At 42.0% G+C, this 15,609-nt stretch overlaps 1 protein-coding gene across 3 annotated transcripts in view; it reads right to left on the reverse strand.

The window, feature by feature from the left end:
• Positions 1–15,609, reverse strand: part of USP6NL (USP6 N-terminal like) — a 243,202-nt gene that overhangs the window by 20,059 nt on the left and 207,534 nt on the right. For all 3 annotated transcript variants that reach the window (XM_077471856.1, XM_077471857.1, XM_077471855.1), the window contains one exon: positions 10,811–10,963. In XM_077471856.1, the coding sequence (XP_077327982.1) occupies positions 10,811–10,963 (153 nt within the window). The remainder of the gene's footprint in view (positions 1–10,810; positions 10,964–15,609) is intronic.

A 15,609-nucleotide genomic window follows, 5' to 3' on the forward strand; every position in this document is an offset into this window, starting at 1 on the left:
CTCCAGTGTCTCCTTAGACTAAGGAAAAATGGTCATTAACTACACAAACAGGCCGTCGGCCGGAGACCTGTCAAACCAAGGGAAAATAGCCGCTGTGATGTCATCGGACCACCCAAACATGGCTGCCGGTCATTTGACATGCTGAAGCATGCTGCCAGTATCCTCTCTCTGCCTTCAACACCGCTGTACCCTCAGCAAGGGGACCCCCATCCAAAAGGTACTGTACTCCCACCAGGCGGGTGAACATTTAAGGGGGCACCGCTGTGCACTCAGCACTGGGACCCCAAAACTGCACACTACCTCAAACTGCACACACAGCAGGGCATGCACCAGGTCCGACCATCCCTGGAGGGTACCCGTGTCCACCCCAAACCTCACAAAAGGAGAGGGGGTACTGTACTTGCCGATCCATGTGAAGGTGACTGTCCAGACAGAACTCCTCACCACCGAAGTAGGGGGCTGTCGGCAAAGGGACCGATGCGACCATTGCCGCTCGTATGTGACTGTGCAAGACATTTAACTCGCGGACCAGCCTCTGACTATTGAGGCTATGTTGCAGCCAACCTAGCACATACCTGCAGTCTGCACACGCTCACTGGCTGGACTGGGGAAACCACTGGATCTAGATTACCCAGCCTGGCAGTTGATTGTAGATCTTCCAAGAGAAAATGCATGGAAGACAGACAAAAAGCTAACTTTTCTAGGACCAAAAGTTTCCAGAAAGGAGCTAGGTCCTTACTCCTGAATAGACAGAAATAACCTGAATATCTAGAGTAGGGAGGGGGTTATATACTGACTGAGGACAGCCCATGGGCATAGCCAAGTATTTTTTTTCTGTCCTAATCCTGCGGAGGCGATATAACCCAATTGTCAAGATCAGGGATCCTCAAACTACGGCCCTCCAGTTGTTGCGAAACTACACATCCCATGAGGCATTGTAAAACTCTGACATTCACAGACATGACTAGGCATGATGGGAATTGTAGTTCCTGAACAACTGGAGGGCCATAGTTTGAAGACCCATGCTCAAGATTAAGGAGGCGCTGTGTCCGTCGATGAACGAAAGAGAAAGTAACCAGTTCACTTTGCATTACTTCCTTTGTGTGAAATCGCCGGTGTTCCTGCCAGTCCTCATGCTTTCTTAATAAAAACTGACCACATTAAGCAGGAGAGCACACTGTGGTCAGTACTCTATGCTGGGAACTCCGTCTGCTTTCCTCCATTGATCAAACGTGTCACGACACGTCTCCCCTGCACAGCCTTCCACTGGGAAGTTCAGTGCCCTGCTGCTTCTCCTCCCCCCAGCTCCAATGCAGCTAGGAACATATGGAACAGAGGAATGCAATACTTCTAAAAAAAAAAAAAAAAAAAAAAAAGGAAAAACTGATTATTTTTTTATATCATCTATACACAAATGTTTTGCCTTTCATCTCTATTTCAAATTGAATGGGTGGTTTTACAAGGTGATCATTTCCATCCACTTTAAATCTTTAAAAACTGGGTTATATAGCTCCCATCAGGTGATTGGACATTGGCAAATCAAGCAAAGCTGCAAGTCTGCCTTGCAAAAACCCCTCCCACACCCAGCCTGCTTCAGTTATGTAGCAAGCAGTGTAGAGTTGATCACAGAAAGGGGGGTGGTGGTCATCTGTCCTGTGATGTACTCTAGGAAACCTATTTTACAGATAACTAGTTGCAGTCTCACAGGAGCCCATACAGGGTGGGTAACAATAATTGATGACCTACCCTGCACAAGAATCAGACTCTTGATGGTACTCAAGGCCAAATGCTGATACAGGGCAGACTGGAAGAAAATTGCAACACTTTTTAGGTACTTTCTAGGATGGAACTTTCTTTCCATGCACCAAGCAAAGTCTTCCAAGTGCGATGGTAGACCTTGCGGAAGGTCAATTTTCTAGCTTTAAAAAGTGTAGGGATGACAGTACATGGGCTTCAACAGCCATCCTGTTAAGCCAGTAACCAAGAAGGTGGAAAATCAATCCTTAGGTCAGGAACTCTGGATGATCTGGCAGTGCCCACAGAGAGTCAGGAGCTGTACTACATCTGTGTGCCATGGTCTCTTAGACCAGTAGATATAGGGTTTGTACTCAAAGACCAAGGGTTAAATGCAGGCTACTCAGGTGATTGGACACCAGGGTGACAGGCAAGAAAATTGCCTGTCACCCCGGTGGGGCAAGCGCATCATATTACCCTACCCACTCTACCAGACTCGAGATTTTTAACAAGCAATAATGTGTGACCCCAGGAGACAGAGGGGAGGGTTCTGTTATTCAAGATGAAGAATTTACAAGCAATTCAAAATTCCTTTTATCTTAATCAAAGAGTAGCAAATACACAGCACTTGCCTTCTGAAACCATAGGTTGTCCCCAAGCAGGGGTGGTCAAAAGCACACCAAACAGAACCACAAAAACACATAGGTTAAGAACCTGAAAAAAAACAATCAAATCACAGCTTGAAGCCATAAAAGCTTGCATGAGTCTAGGCCTGAACATCCACTTGGTAAAACCTGGAAAACTAGTGAACAGAGAACTAGGTGACAGCTTTGTACATCCAAGATGCAGATGCTTGATGCTGGAAGGTACAAGGGACCCAAACAGACTAGGTGAAATGAGCTCTGATAGGTAAAGGAGATATCCTTTCCTTAAGGGAGAAAGCCCTTAAAATAAGTTGTTTGATGCACCAGGCAATGGTGAAGTGAGAGGCAGGATGTCCCTTTCAAAATCCTAGAGAGAAAACAAAAAACACAGTTTGGCAAACAGAAGCCATAGCTGCCAGGTAGAGCCTAACACCACTAACGGGGTCTATGCAGGGAAGAATATCTGCTTGGAGAGTTTAGGAGCAGGTTAGTGGGAAGGACAATAGCCTCACTGAGGTGAAGGAGAGAGACCATCATGTGTAAAATAAAGACGGTCTTGGCCTAAGGACCACCTTGTCATTGTGCCTTAGGAGACGAGACTGCTTGAAAGGGCTGCAAGCTTGCAAACATGCTTACCAGACATAATGGCCACCAGAAAGGCAGCCTTACATGGGAATTCTTCCACAGGGATATTTCTAATCTGCTGAAAGGGGAAGGGGGGGGCTCTGGAGTACTGAGAGCACCGGGTTGAGATCACAAGGTAACACAGGGGGCAGAATTGGGGGATTTATAAGAGCAACTTGACACAAGGAGTGTGTTAACTAGGGACTGTGAAGCAAAAGGTTTCTGAAAAAGAATGGATAAGGTAAAAACCTGTCCCTGTAGGGTACCCTGGGCCAAACTGAAGACCAAATTGAATGAGGGCCAGAATGCAAAGAACTGAGAATTCTCTGGAACTTGCCCAACAAGTACAGTGGAGTCTCAGATCATGTTACAAAGTCATCTGAAAGTCAGTGGGGTATATTAGGCAGCATGTAAACATGTTGACCATGAAGTTGATGTGATGAAGGCAGAAAAACTAGGCACCCCAGTTTATTGTGTATGGAACTACGTATCCGCAGACCGGTCAGCGTGCCAATGCCGACTCATGTCCACAGCCAAAAGCGTCTACAATGGGCAAGCAAGCATCAGAACTTGACCACAGAAAAATGGAAAAGGGTGTCCTGGTCTGATCAATAATGTTCTCTTTTACATTATGTGGATGGCCAGGTGCATGTGCATCGCTTACCTGGGTAAGAGAGGGCACCGGGATGCACTATAGGTAGAAGACAAGCCGACAGAGGCAGTGTGATGCTTTGGGCAAGTTCTGCTGGGAAATATTGGTCTTGCCATTTACGTGAAAGCAACTTCGACACAAACAACCTACTTAAATATTGTTGGTGACCAAGTACATACCCTCTTGAAAGTGGTATTCCCTGATGCCATTGGCCTCTTTCAGCAGGATACTGTGCCCTGACACACTGAAAAAAATGGATTAAGGATGGTTTGGGGAACACAAGTTTGAGGTGTTAGCTTGGCTCCCAAACTCTCCAGATCTCGATGGCAAAATAAACGACAATTGAGCATCTGTGTTATGTGCTGGAAAAACAAGTCTAAATCATGGAGCCCCCCCCCCCCCCCCCTTGCAACTTACAGGACTTAAAGGATCTGAAGGTTTAAATTTTAAAAAGAATATAACAGATTATGTAAAAAGGAAATCAAGGAAGAAAGAATTCAAAACAAACGACAGATTGCAAAAGATAATAGGACAAACCCCAAAACATTCTTCAACTATATTAATAGTGAAAAGTAGGGTGCACTGAATGGAAATTTTGGTGGCAAAAACCGAAAATCAAGGATGCACTAGGCAAAAAATCTAAACAGATACTGAAAATTACACTTTTAAAAAAATATTTTTATTTTTTATATATAATTGTATTATATTCAACTTTTCAATTAATATCAACAGAGTAAATTAATATTGTTGGCACCTTTAGTGCAAGAAGGGTCAAGAAAAATGCAGTCTGCAGTCTCTTGTATCATGTCTGCAATCTCTTACTTAACCACTATAATACAGGGCACTTTCGCCCCCTTCCTTCCCAGCCCAATTTTCAGCTTTCATCACTCTAGCGCTTTCAGTGACAATTGCGCGGTCATGCTGCACTGTACCCAAATGAAATTGTTATCATTTTGTTCGCACAAATAGAGCTTTATTTTGGTGTTATTTATTCACGACTCAGTTTTTTATTTTTTGCGATATAAGCGCAAAAAAAGCGGAAATTTGGAAAAAAAGCAATATTTTCTTTTTTCTATTTTGAAAGAAATCCAATAAAATCACATTTTGTCATAAATTTAAGCCAAAATGTATTCTGCTACATGTTTTCGGTAAAAAAAAATTCCGTTAAGTGTATAATAATTGGTTTGTGTGATCACGGACATATGTACGCAAATGATCATGTACAGATGTGTGCAGGTGATCACGTACATATGTGTGCAGATAATCATTGGGACATGTGATTTTAGTGGGACATATGTGGGGGACATGTTTTTATTATTAGGGACATGTATGTTATGGGGACATGTGTGTTTTGGGGACATACGTGGGGACTGTGTTTATACTGTGTTGTGTGTTTACACTATACTGATGATCAGTGAGTAAAAAGCTGTAAAAAACAGCTCATACTCACTGATCAGCCGGCTGCAGCGTTCTGCTCTCCTCTCCTCAGTGATGACTTCTGTGTGAGGAGAGGAGGAGCCGATTGCCTAGCAACCGGCTGTTTGTTTACATCACATGACGGCCGTGATTGGACACGGCCGTCATGTGATCAGGAGGGCCAATCACAGAGCCCTCCTGCCGATCTGAGATGTGTCGTGTCCGGGTGACACGAGCACATCGGGATCGCGCCGCTGCGCGGGCACGCGCACGTGCGATCCCGCTACTTCTGAAGGACGTTCCTGAACGTCCTATCAGGAGTAGACGGCTCCCACCCGGCCGTATATATGCATTGGCCGGGTGGGAAGTGGTTAAACACACTGCTAATAGTATTAGCAAAATTTCCATTGTACACCTCTAGCAGACATGATACAAGAGATCAATGCAGCCTCACCAGTGCCCGTCACATGCAACTTCACCAGTGCCCATCACATGCAGCCTGCTTGTGCCCATCACATGCAGCCTGCTTGTGCCCATCACATGCAGCCTGCTTGTGCCCATCACATGCAGCCTGCTTGTGCCCATCACATGCAGCCTGCTTGTGCCCATCACATGCAGCCTGCTTGTGCCCATCACATGCAGCCTGCTTGTGCCCAGCAGACTCACTAGTGCCTGTGCCCAGCAGCCTCCCTAGAGCCTCTTGCCCAGCCGCACCAGTGCCCATCATATGCAGCCTGCCTGTGCACAGCAGCCTCGCCAGTGTCCGTCACATGCAGCCTCGCCAGTGCCCGTCACATGCAGCCTCGCCAGTGTCCAGCAAGTCCCATCAGTGCCTGTCATATGCAGCCTGCCAGTGCCCAGCAATCCCACCAGTGCCCAGTGACACACACAGAGATCACGGCGAGGGGAGGAGGAGAGAGGGAGTGGAGGACTGAGCGCGGCAGGATGACACTCCAATAGTGGGCGGCACCCAGGGTGGGAGAAGCCCTTTTCTGGTATCGGCTGTTTTTTTCATTCGGCCGAATGAAAAACAGTTTTCGGACGATATTTTCGGCAGCCGAAATTTCGGTGCAGCTCGAGTAAAAAGGTCAGGGCTGAGCATGTAGGCCCTTTACAAAATAATCCAGGGTGACTGGGAACGCAAATTTATTTAAAAAATTTTAAATTTATTTACACATTCATTAAATACATTCTTCAGTCCAGAATGGGGGTGGTAGTGACACAGCCCCAAATGATCCACAATCACTCAAAAGTGATACGGTCCAAAAATATTTAGACAGAATAAAGGTGGATAAAGCACCTGGACCAGATGGTATCCACCCACGGATCCTAAAAGTATTGAGCTCTGTCATTTCAAAGCCATTGCATCTAATTTTTAGGGACTCATTAAAGACAGGATAGTACCAAATAGTAGCACTGGATTGGCTTAGGGCCAGTGTGGTGCATATATTTAAAAAGGGAACAAAGTCTTTACCAAGTAACTATAGACAAGTTTAGCTTCTATAGTTGGAAAGATACTGGAGAGTTAAACCACTGCAAGCCGATATACATTGGCACAATGGCAGCGGTGGGCAAATGAGTGTACATCCCCTTTAATTGGTGGGGCTAGTGGGCGCACACCCACCACCTAGAGCATGACTGTGCCCGGGGGTCCCGCGGACTTGACGTCCGTCGGTGTCCCACAATCATGTCACAGAGAGGCAGAACGGGGATATGTAAACAAGGCATTTCCCTGTTCTGCCTAGTGACATGACAGGGATCTACTGCTCCCCGTCATCGGCAGCAGTGATCGCTGTTGTGTCTCTGGTAGCCCATCCCCCCACCGTTAGAATCACTTGCCAGGACACACTTAACCCCTTGATCACCCCCTTAGCGTTTAACCCCTTCCCTGCCAGTGTCATTTACACAGTATTCAGTGCATTTTTATAGCACGGATTGCTGTATAAATGACAATGGTCCCAAAATAGTGTATGGGCATCCGCACCAGTTTTGTTTAAATATACAGCTATAATATCCATTCATTCCTATAGAAAACCAAGCAAGCTAGCGCGACATCACTTTGTGCCATAAAACAAAACAAAATCTGCTAATAGTAAGGGAAAGAATCAGAATTTATTTAGATTGCAGCCGTATTCTCTTAAGTGCCACAGTATAAAAAAAAATAAAAAAAATTAAGATTGGTGTTGGTTGCTCTGGGCAACAGATACTTTTCTCACAAAGGCTTCGATGATCAGCTCTCAGTGGGATGCAATATGGCAGGTTGATAAGAACATACAATGAAAAGACAGACGTAGATACCTGTCACACCTATGAATTAATGTTAGAAAGAACAAACAGGCAGTGGCTGGGTGTGACAAGAAGTAGCAGTTTCCATGAGAGCTGTCATGCATGTCATTTCTCATACTGTCAAACACATTTTTTTAAACCCTACGAGGAATCTTTTTTTTTTTTTTAAACACGACAGGGAACATTTAAAGAAACTGTAAAGACTGAACCTGGATAATTTTAGGGCTTTACTTGAAATTCACAATTCTATTAGTTTAACATAAAGTAAAAAGTAGACAGCTCTGCATAAAAAAATTGCTGCAGGAAACTAAAGAAAACGAATGCAAATGACAGGAATGCACCCAGTTTTCAGAAAGCATTTTTTTTTTTTTTTTTAATATTCTCCAATGTGTGTCTACTTGCTTTCATAGATCACAAATGTAATTTTTACAACCCTTGTATGTACATGTGCTGTAGAATACTGACACTCAATCATTGTCAACAAAACAGGATGTGCTTAACCACTTGACCTTCGGAGGATTCATGACCAGGCCATTTTTTACGATACAGCACTACGGTTACTTTAACTGACAACTGCGCAGTCCTGCGACACTGTACCCAAATAAAATTTATGTCATTTTTTCACACAAAGGGAGCTCTCTTTGGTGGTATTTGCTCACCACTGCTTTTTTGCGCTATGAACAAAAAAAGCGAAAAAAAAATAAAAAGTTTTACTTTCTGCTATAAAACCCATCTAATAAAAAACATTAAAAACTCAAATTGCTTCATAGATGTAGGCCAATATGTATTCTGCTATATTTTTTTGGTTTAAAAAAAAAAAAAAAAAAAACAACAACTATGGGATATATTTAAGGAATTTTTATTTATTCATTTTTATACTAGTAATGGTGGCGACTGGCAACTTATAGCAGCACTGCGATATTGCGGTGGCCAATCGGAAACCAACTGACACTTTGGGGGAACCAGTGATCAGTGCTAAAAATATGCCTCGTCATTGTACTAATGACATTGGTTGGGAAAGGGTTAAACATCTAGGCGAGCACAGGGTCAACTACGAGTCTAAAAAATGGGTAGTGGCGCTGCTAAATAGTATGAGATTTAATACATTAGTCCATGAATAAGTCCTTGAAGTGGATACTCCATATATGTGGAGGGGGAGAGACGAAGAGGGGAGACCTGTATAAATTACTTTAGCAGTCCAAAACAACTTTGGCAGCCTTTGAGAGAGGAGCTGAAAGCAGACGCCAGATATGCAAACGAGAAAAGAAACACAGGCGCCTCTAGGTTGGAACTGTAAACATTTTAATTAGATACAGGTGCATTATCAACTTATGGAGGTTAAGGAAGAAAGGCACGAGTCCAGGCAACGGCGGTTCAACCCACCAGTGGCTTCATCTTGCCCGGCACCGCGTTCCAGCCCTCACCATTGGCCTGATTCAAGCCTCGGTTTCATCTATGTGGTCCCAGAGATCCTAATGAAGGAAAACATCATAATTAATTATCATTTTGGTGCATTTTACAAGAAAGAAATGCATACATATAGTAGAAATACATGACAAAATAACAAGGTTACATCAATAATTGATGTAACCTTGTTATTTTGTCATGTATTTCTACTATATGTATGCATTTCTTTCTTATACAATGCACCAAAATAATAATTATGATGTTTTCCTTCATTAGCTTTTTGCTTCGGCAACTTATAAAAGAAGTTACACCACAAAACGCCTAAGAAAGTTTTTGGAGTGAAACATGTAGAGAGTGGTGGTGTCTTATTATACCTATATATGAATTTGTTGTCTAAATGCTGTAAAATATGTTTTTTTTCTTGGTGTATGTTTTTAATCAATTTGCTTTTTAAAATAATAAAATTAATTTATATATATATTTCCATTATGAAATGTGGTAGACTTGTTCAACCTGATGCCGTTAAAAGTCCCTGAGGCTGGTTACCTTACAGCCTTGTCTGTCCCCCCCCCCCCCCCCCCTTCTTTGCTATAATACAAATTTGGGATGTTGTTATCTTTAGTTTGATCTTTTTCACCTTGGGTTTTTTCTGCACAGTGGATCATGACACGTCATACTCGTTTGCTGTGAGTGGCTGGGGTATTATGTGATTGCTACGATTGTAATTGTGTGATTGCTATGACCAATGTAAACAATGGTTTCCTTTCACAACTGCTTGCTTAGTGTTGTGAAGCTGTGATTGGCCCACAGCTATCAGGTGGTAACTGACACTGTGTACCATGCAGTTAGCTGTAGGTATTCACATCATGCCAACAGAAAGCAAGCAAGATAAATGGAAAGCCATTCATGACAATTAACTATTGCTTATAACAGTGATCATCATAGTTAAAAACAATAAGTGTTAAAAAAAATTCTTGATCACCCTCACCCCCTCCCCAAAGTACACTAAACTACTTTGATGAAAGTATGTAACAAATAAATAAACCACCAGTCAGTATTCCTGATCACAGCCACATGAGTTATATGACGACACTATGGCACTGGTGACCGTATGTTAAAAAAAAGTGTGGAAAAACACACATTTTATTTAATTTCAAAATTTTCCAAAAAATTGCAACAAATAATTACAACTTCAAAAAACTCACCATGTCCCTTGCTAAATACCCTAGACTGTCTACTTTCCAAAAAGGAGTAATTTGGGGGTATTTGTAGTGTTCTGGTAATTTAGGGGCCTCAAGAAATGAGATAGGCCATCAGTACATCCATGCCGATCAATTTTCATATATATACACCATAGTTTGTAGACTAACTTTCATACAGACTAAATAATATACACTGATTTGGGTAATTTTTACCAAGAAAATGTAATAAAATCCGGTTTGGCCTAAATGTACAAAGATTTGTTTGCTATATTTTTTTTTTATTATTATTAACAATCATTACAGACAGGTAATGTACAACAAACATTTTACATATCCACATCACGGTGTAGAATAATCCCATGTCATAAACTTGTTAGCATTAAACTTACTACTCCAAACTCCGTATCTTTCCATCTTATTTTACCTGCTCTTCATTTATACATTAAATGTGTGTTTGCTAAATTTTAAAACAAAGAAAAATCAGCTTTTTCCAAAATTTTCTGTATTTATTTATAGAGCACAAAAAAAACCAATAGTGATTAAATACCACCAAAAGAAACAACTATTTGTGTGAAAACAATTTTTAAAATGTCATCCGAGTAGTGTTGCATGACTGTGCAATTGAAATGTTAAAGTTACACAGTGCTGAACAGCAAAAACAAATGCTCTGGTCTTGAAGGGAGAAAAACCTGGAGGTCAAGTTATTTGGCAGGAAAGAAGAGTTTAGACATACACTTCAAGAGAACATTTGTAATAATTTATAACACCAGTTATGAATTTGAGTACCCACATTTGGAGCTAAACAAGCAGTAACGAAGCACAAAAAAGAAAGAAAACAAATATACCTGGAGGAGGGAGATCCAGCTTTCCTCTTTTCAGCTCCCCCATTGAAATCTGAAGTTGTTCAATAACATAGTCATCCTCATAACCAAAATTCTTGGCTAGGTTCTCCTGCAGGAACTCAATTAGATCTTCCATAGTCAACTTCATTAGATATTCTAAACACAAATGCAATGTGATTAACATGGTATATTCTTGTAATATCAAGAATGCAGGTAAAGAGCAGAAGAGAAAATTACTACATCACATAACAAGCTCCAATAGCTACAAAAGCTTCATTATGTATTTTGGATTATTACCATTTAATTATTTATGAATAATTAAACCAGAAATAACAATAAGGTGAAAAACACCATGCTAAATTATAAAACTTCATTAAATACGTATGACTCTGTGGAAAGCATATAAATGCTAGTGTCTATAGAGAATACATTGTGAATGCATCCAAGTGGTGGATGGTGAAAGCTGTTTAGTAAAATACTTTGTCACGCAGCAGATCCGAAATGAAAGTCATAATAAACCCACAATGACAAGGAGTGCTTACAGACCCATTAATATATCATATAAATAAAGGCTGTGTAAAACATGAGCACAGCAGTTTAATCTTAGTACTGCACAAATATGGGATAATAAAATTAAATACATGTAATATCAGACAAAAATGCATCCATATTGCCCTTATTAATGTAAGCACTTTGGAGTTTGAGGGCTTTATCTCCTGCCTGACCTCAGCAGTTTTCATTTGTGTTCAGTGAACAGAAAGGAAGAAAAGTATATCCCTGTAGTCTGTGTTGGCACCAAGTTGGAATCCATTAGGTCATTGTGTTTACTGCAATGTTGTAATCGAGTTCCAGCAAGGTATATGAGGCTGTAGCCATTGTACTACAGGGAGAACTTGAGCAGGAGCTTGTGCTACAACTCCAGCGTTGGTGGGCTTTACAACTAAATTAGTCACTGTTTATAAAGCCTCGCCACACTTCTAATATCAACTAGCAAAATGTAAACTATGCAAGGCAGTGCAAAGATTAACATCTTCATAAATCTAAAAAATTGCATAGAGTTTCAAGTGACTAGTGTTACTATAGCTACGCGTGTGTATACAGTATATGTCTTGCTGTTTCAGACAAGAAATGGGGAGGGGGAAAAAGGTGTCAGGATAGAAAAATAAACATTTTCTGCAGCAATACAAGCACATTACAATACAAGTAATGCGATGGTTTTGTTGTTTCAAAGATCACTGCAGCAGGCTGGGAGCTGCTGTTCGTACCTATTAAATAGCACATGCATCTAAGCCTCTCTCTGTGCATGCTGGTGGAGCATGCACAACATGGCGGTGGTATGGTACAAGTGGGTGAGTGACAAAATCCAGATAGGCGTACCTAGTATGTCTTTGGCCCAGAAGTGGTTGTAAAGGCAGAAGGTTTTTATATCTTAAGGTATTAAGATAAAATGCCACCTGTGTGCAGCTCCCCCCTCAGCCCCTCTAATACTTACCTGAGCCCCATCTCTATCTAGCAATGTCCACAAGTTCCTCGGCCGTCCGGGGCACTCCCTCATGACTGACAAGACACAGCAGTGGGAACCATTGGCTCCCACTGCTGTCAAAGTCAGTTATCTAATCAGAAGAGAGAGGGGGCAGGGACAAACCACGTCAGTGTCTGAATGAACACACAGAACTGCAGCTCGGCTCGAGTGCCCCCACAGGAAGCACTTGACAGGAGGAAGGGGCCAGGGGCAGCTAAGAGGGACCTGAGAAGAGGATGATCCTAGCTGCTCTGTGGAAACCCACTGCACACAGCAGCCAAGTATGATCTGTTTATTTTTTATTTTTATTTTTTTAAATCGATATTGCAATCACTTTAAAGTAAACCTGCCACAAACGTGGACAAATCAAATGGTACGTTTGCTTAAACAAATGCATAAGTAAAAATTAGCCCCCATTAAAGTGAAGGCCAGATGTGAAAAAAGGTTACTAGAGCTAGAGCTATGGGCTGCCTAAATTGTATAGAAAATCATAACTTTACCTGTAAAAGGTAACCCTGGTTTTAGCCCCTCCTCAGGCTCTCTACTCTTATCACAGCCTGTATTTTAAAGTGCATCTTCACTGTATCTGAGCACCACAAAGAAAAAAACACTATTTAATTAATTTCTGTTATTCAAAGCAAAATCCTCCATCCATGTCTTTATTGTCATGCTTTATTTTGGCAGGAAATCTTTGAAACACACCGCCTAGGATTTCTGGCTGTGGCTACATGTAGCATTCACTTCCAGCCCTTAGCTTAAGTATGCATACAGGAGAGTGTGCTTAGTGGAGAAAACCTCCTCCTCTCCTCTAAAGACTATTGGGATGAAATCATTTGCCTAGGCAGGAACCCAGGAAGTTACTGAACATATAAGAAAAAAAGTTTTCAACGAGTAAATATAATATACTTTCCTATCTATTTATTAATGATAGCTGCAGACAGATTAAACATCATCAATGCGGAGTGGGAGAGTGAAGTTCCATTAAGTATTGCATGTGACAATGTTACAGGATCTACTGTTCATTTTGACATTTAACATATATGCCTGAACATTTTTTAATCATATGCTTAGTCTGAAATGTCAGCATCCTAACAGGCTTAGAAAAGTATAATAGTGTAAACCCCAGTGCTACCTGTAAATAAAAGTGGATTGTAAAGTCTTTTTTTTTCCAATAAAAATAACACACATTATACTTACCCGCCCTGTGCAGTGGATTTGCACAGAGCAGCCCCGAGCCTCCTCTTCTCGTGTCCCTCTTCAGAGCTCCAGGCCCCTCCCTCCTGTTGAATGCACCCACAGCAAGCAGCTGTGGGCATGCATGGGGGCACCAGAGCCGAGTCACAGCTCCCTGTGTACATTAAGACATGGAGCTGCAGCCCGGCCCCACCCCTCTCTCCTGATTGGATGGCTGACTTTGCATGACAGCAGAGGGAGCCAATCGCGCCGCTGCTGTGTCTCAGCCAATCAGGAGGGAGAGTCTTGGATGGCTGAGAGACTTGTGGTGGACATTGCTGGACAGAGGTGGGTCTCAGGTAAGTATTAGGAGGTTTTCTGCACACAGATAACTTTATCCTATTGAATAGAATGCATTAACCACTTAAGGCCCGGACCAATTTGCAGCCAAAGGACCAGGCCCCTTTTTGCGATTCAGCACTGCGTCGCTTTAACTGACAATTGCGCGGTTGTGCGACGTGGCTCCCAAACAAAATTGGCTTTTTTTCCCCCACAAATAGAGATCTCTTTTGGTGGTATTTGATCACCTCTTCGGTTTTTATTTTTTGCGCAACAAACAAAAATAGAGCGACAATTTTGAAAAAAATTCAATATTTTTTACTTTTGGCTATAATAAATATCCCCAAAAAATATATAAAAAAAATGTTTTCCTCCGTTTAGGCAGATACGTATTCTTCTACATATTTTTGGAAAAAATAAATAAAAATAAAATATCGCAATTAGCGATTGATTGGTTTGCGCAAAAGTTATAGCGTTTACAAAATAGGGGATAGTTTTATAGCATTTTTATTAATATTTTTTTTTTACTAGTAACGGCGGCGATTTTTATAATGACTGTGACATCATGGCGGACACATCAGACATTTTTTACACATTTTTGGAACCATTTGTATTTATACAGCAATCAGTGCTATTTAAATGCACTGATTCCTGTGTAAATGACACTGGCAGTGAAGGAGTTAACCACTAGGGGACCATGTAGAGGTTATGTGTGACGTTATGTATTTTTTTTTATTGTAAGGGGTGTGGCCTGGCATGTGACGTCACTGATCATCTTTCCCTATAAAAGGGAAGAGACTATTGGTCGACAGCCACACTAGGAAGCACGGGGAGAGGTTTGTTTACACAGACCTCTCCTCGTTCTTCAGCTCCGTGACCTGCTCGCGGGACACCAGCAGCGATCGGGTCCGGTGGTCCCACGGCCACGGAGCTCAGGACCCGCCGGCGCGCTCCCGACCCACGGCTGGGCACTTAAAGAGTCACGTACAGGTACGTGATTGTGCCCAGCCGTGCCATTCTGCCGACGTATATTGGCGTGAGGCGGTCCTTAAGTGGTTACAATAAAAAACCTTCTGCCTTTATAGCGCCTTTAAAATCATGCTAGAAGATCATAGATATCCTAACGAGTTGCTGCTAAACACCAATTTGTGTTCCCACAAATACAATTAATAATAGTGAAAGTTTTGCACTGCTAAACATTAAAACAAGTGAAAAAAAAATAATTGAACACTATGTGCTCCCTCCAGGATCCCAGAACTCTCATCTCTTCTTTTACTGAGAGTAATGCATAATGCATAATGAATAAAGAGGAGCTCCAGTCCCCTCCCCCAAAAAAAAATTTGAAAGTCAGCAGCTACAGTATTTGTTTTACTTTACCATTATTATAAGGATGCTTACCTGTCCAGGGATCTTCAATCGGCTTTGTGTGCAGGTGCCAGGCATCTTAGGTAAGGGAAATCTGTGGTTATCTGGCCCTGAAGTGGGAACCTATCAAAACCAGGTACCCACTCCCCCCTTCCCTCCAAAAAGTGCCAAACTCCTGGAGGCATTAACAAGTGTACCAGGTGGGACACCAGTGGAAAGGAGGCCAAGGAGCTGGAAGTTCAGAGTATTTGTCTAATATATGCTTAATTTCTCCAGATTGGAGGTGAGAGTTCTGGGAGCCTGGAGGGAGCACATGTTGTTGAATACACAAGCACTACTGTATTTCACAGTGGTGTGTGTATATATATATATATCTCACGCAAAATTAAAAGCAATTTATACC

Source organism: Lithobates pipiens, unplaced genomic scaffold (assembly GCF_037356315.1).
Source record: "Lithobates pipiens isolate NorthernLeopardFrog02 unplaced genomic scaffold, aLitPip1_a1.2 Scaffold_8, whole genome shotgun sequence".
NCBI lineage: Eukaryota > Metazoa > Chordata > Amphibia > Anura > Ranidae > Lithobates > Lithobates pipiens.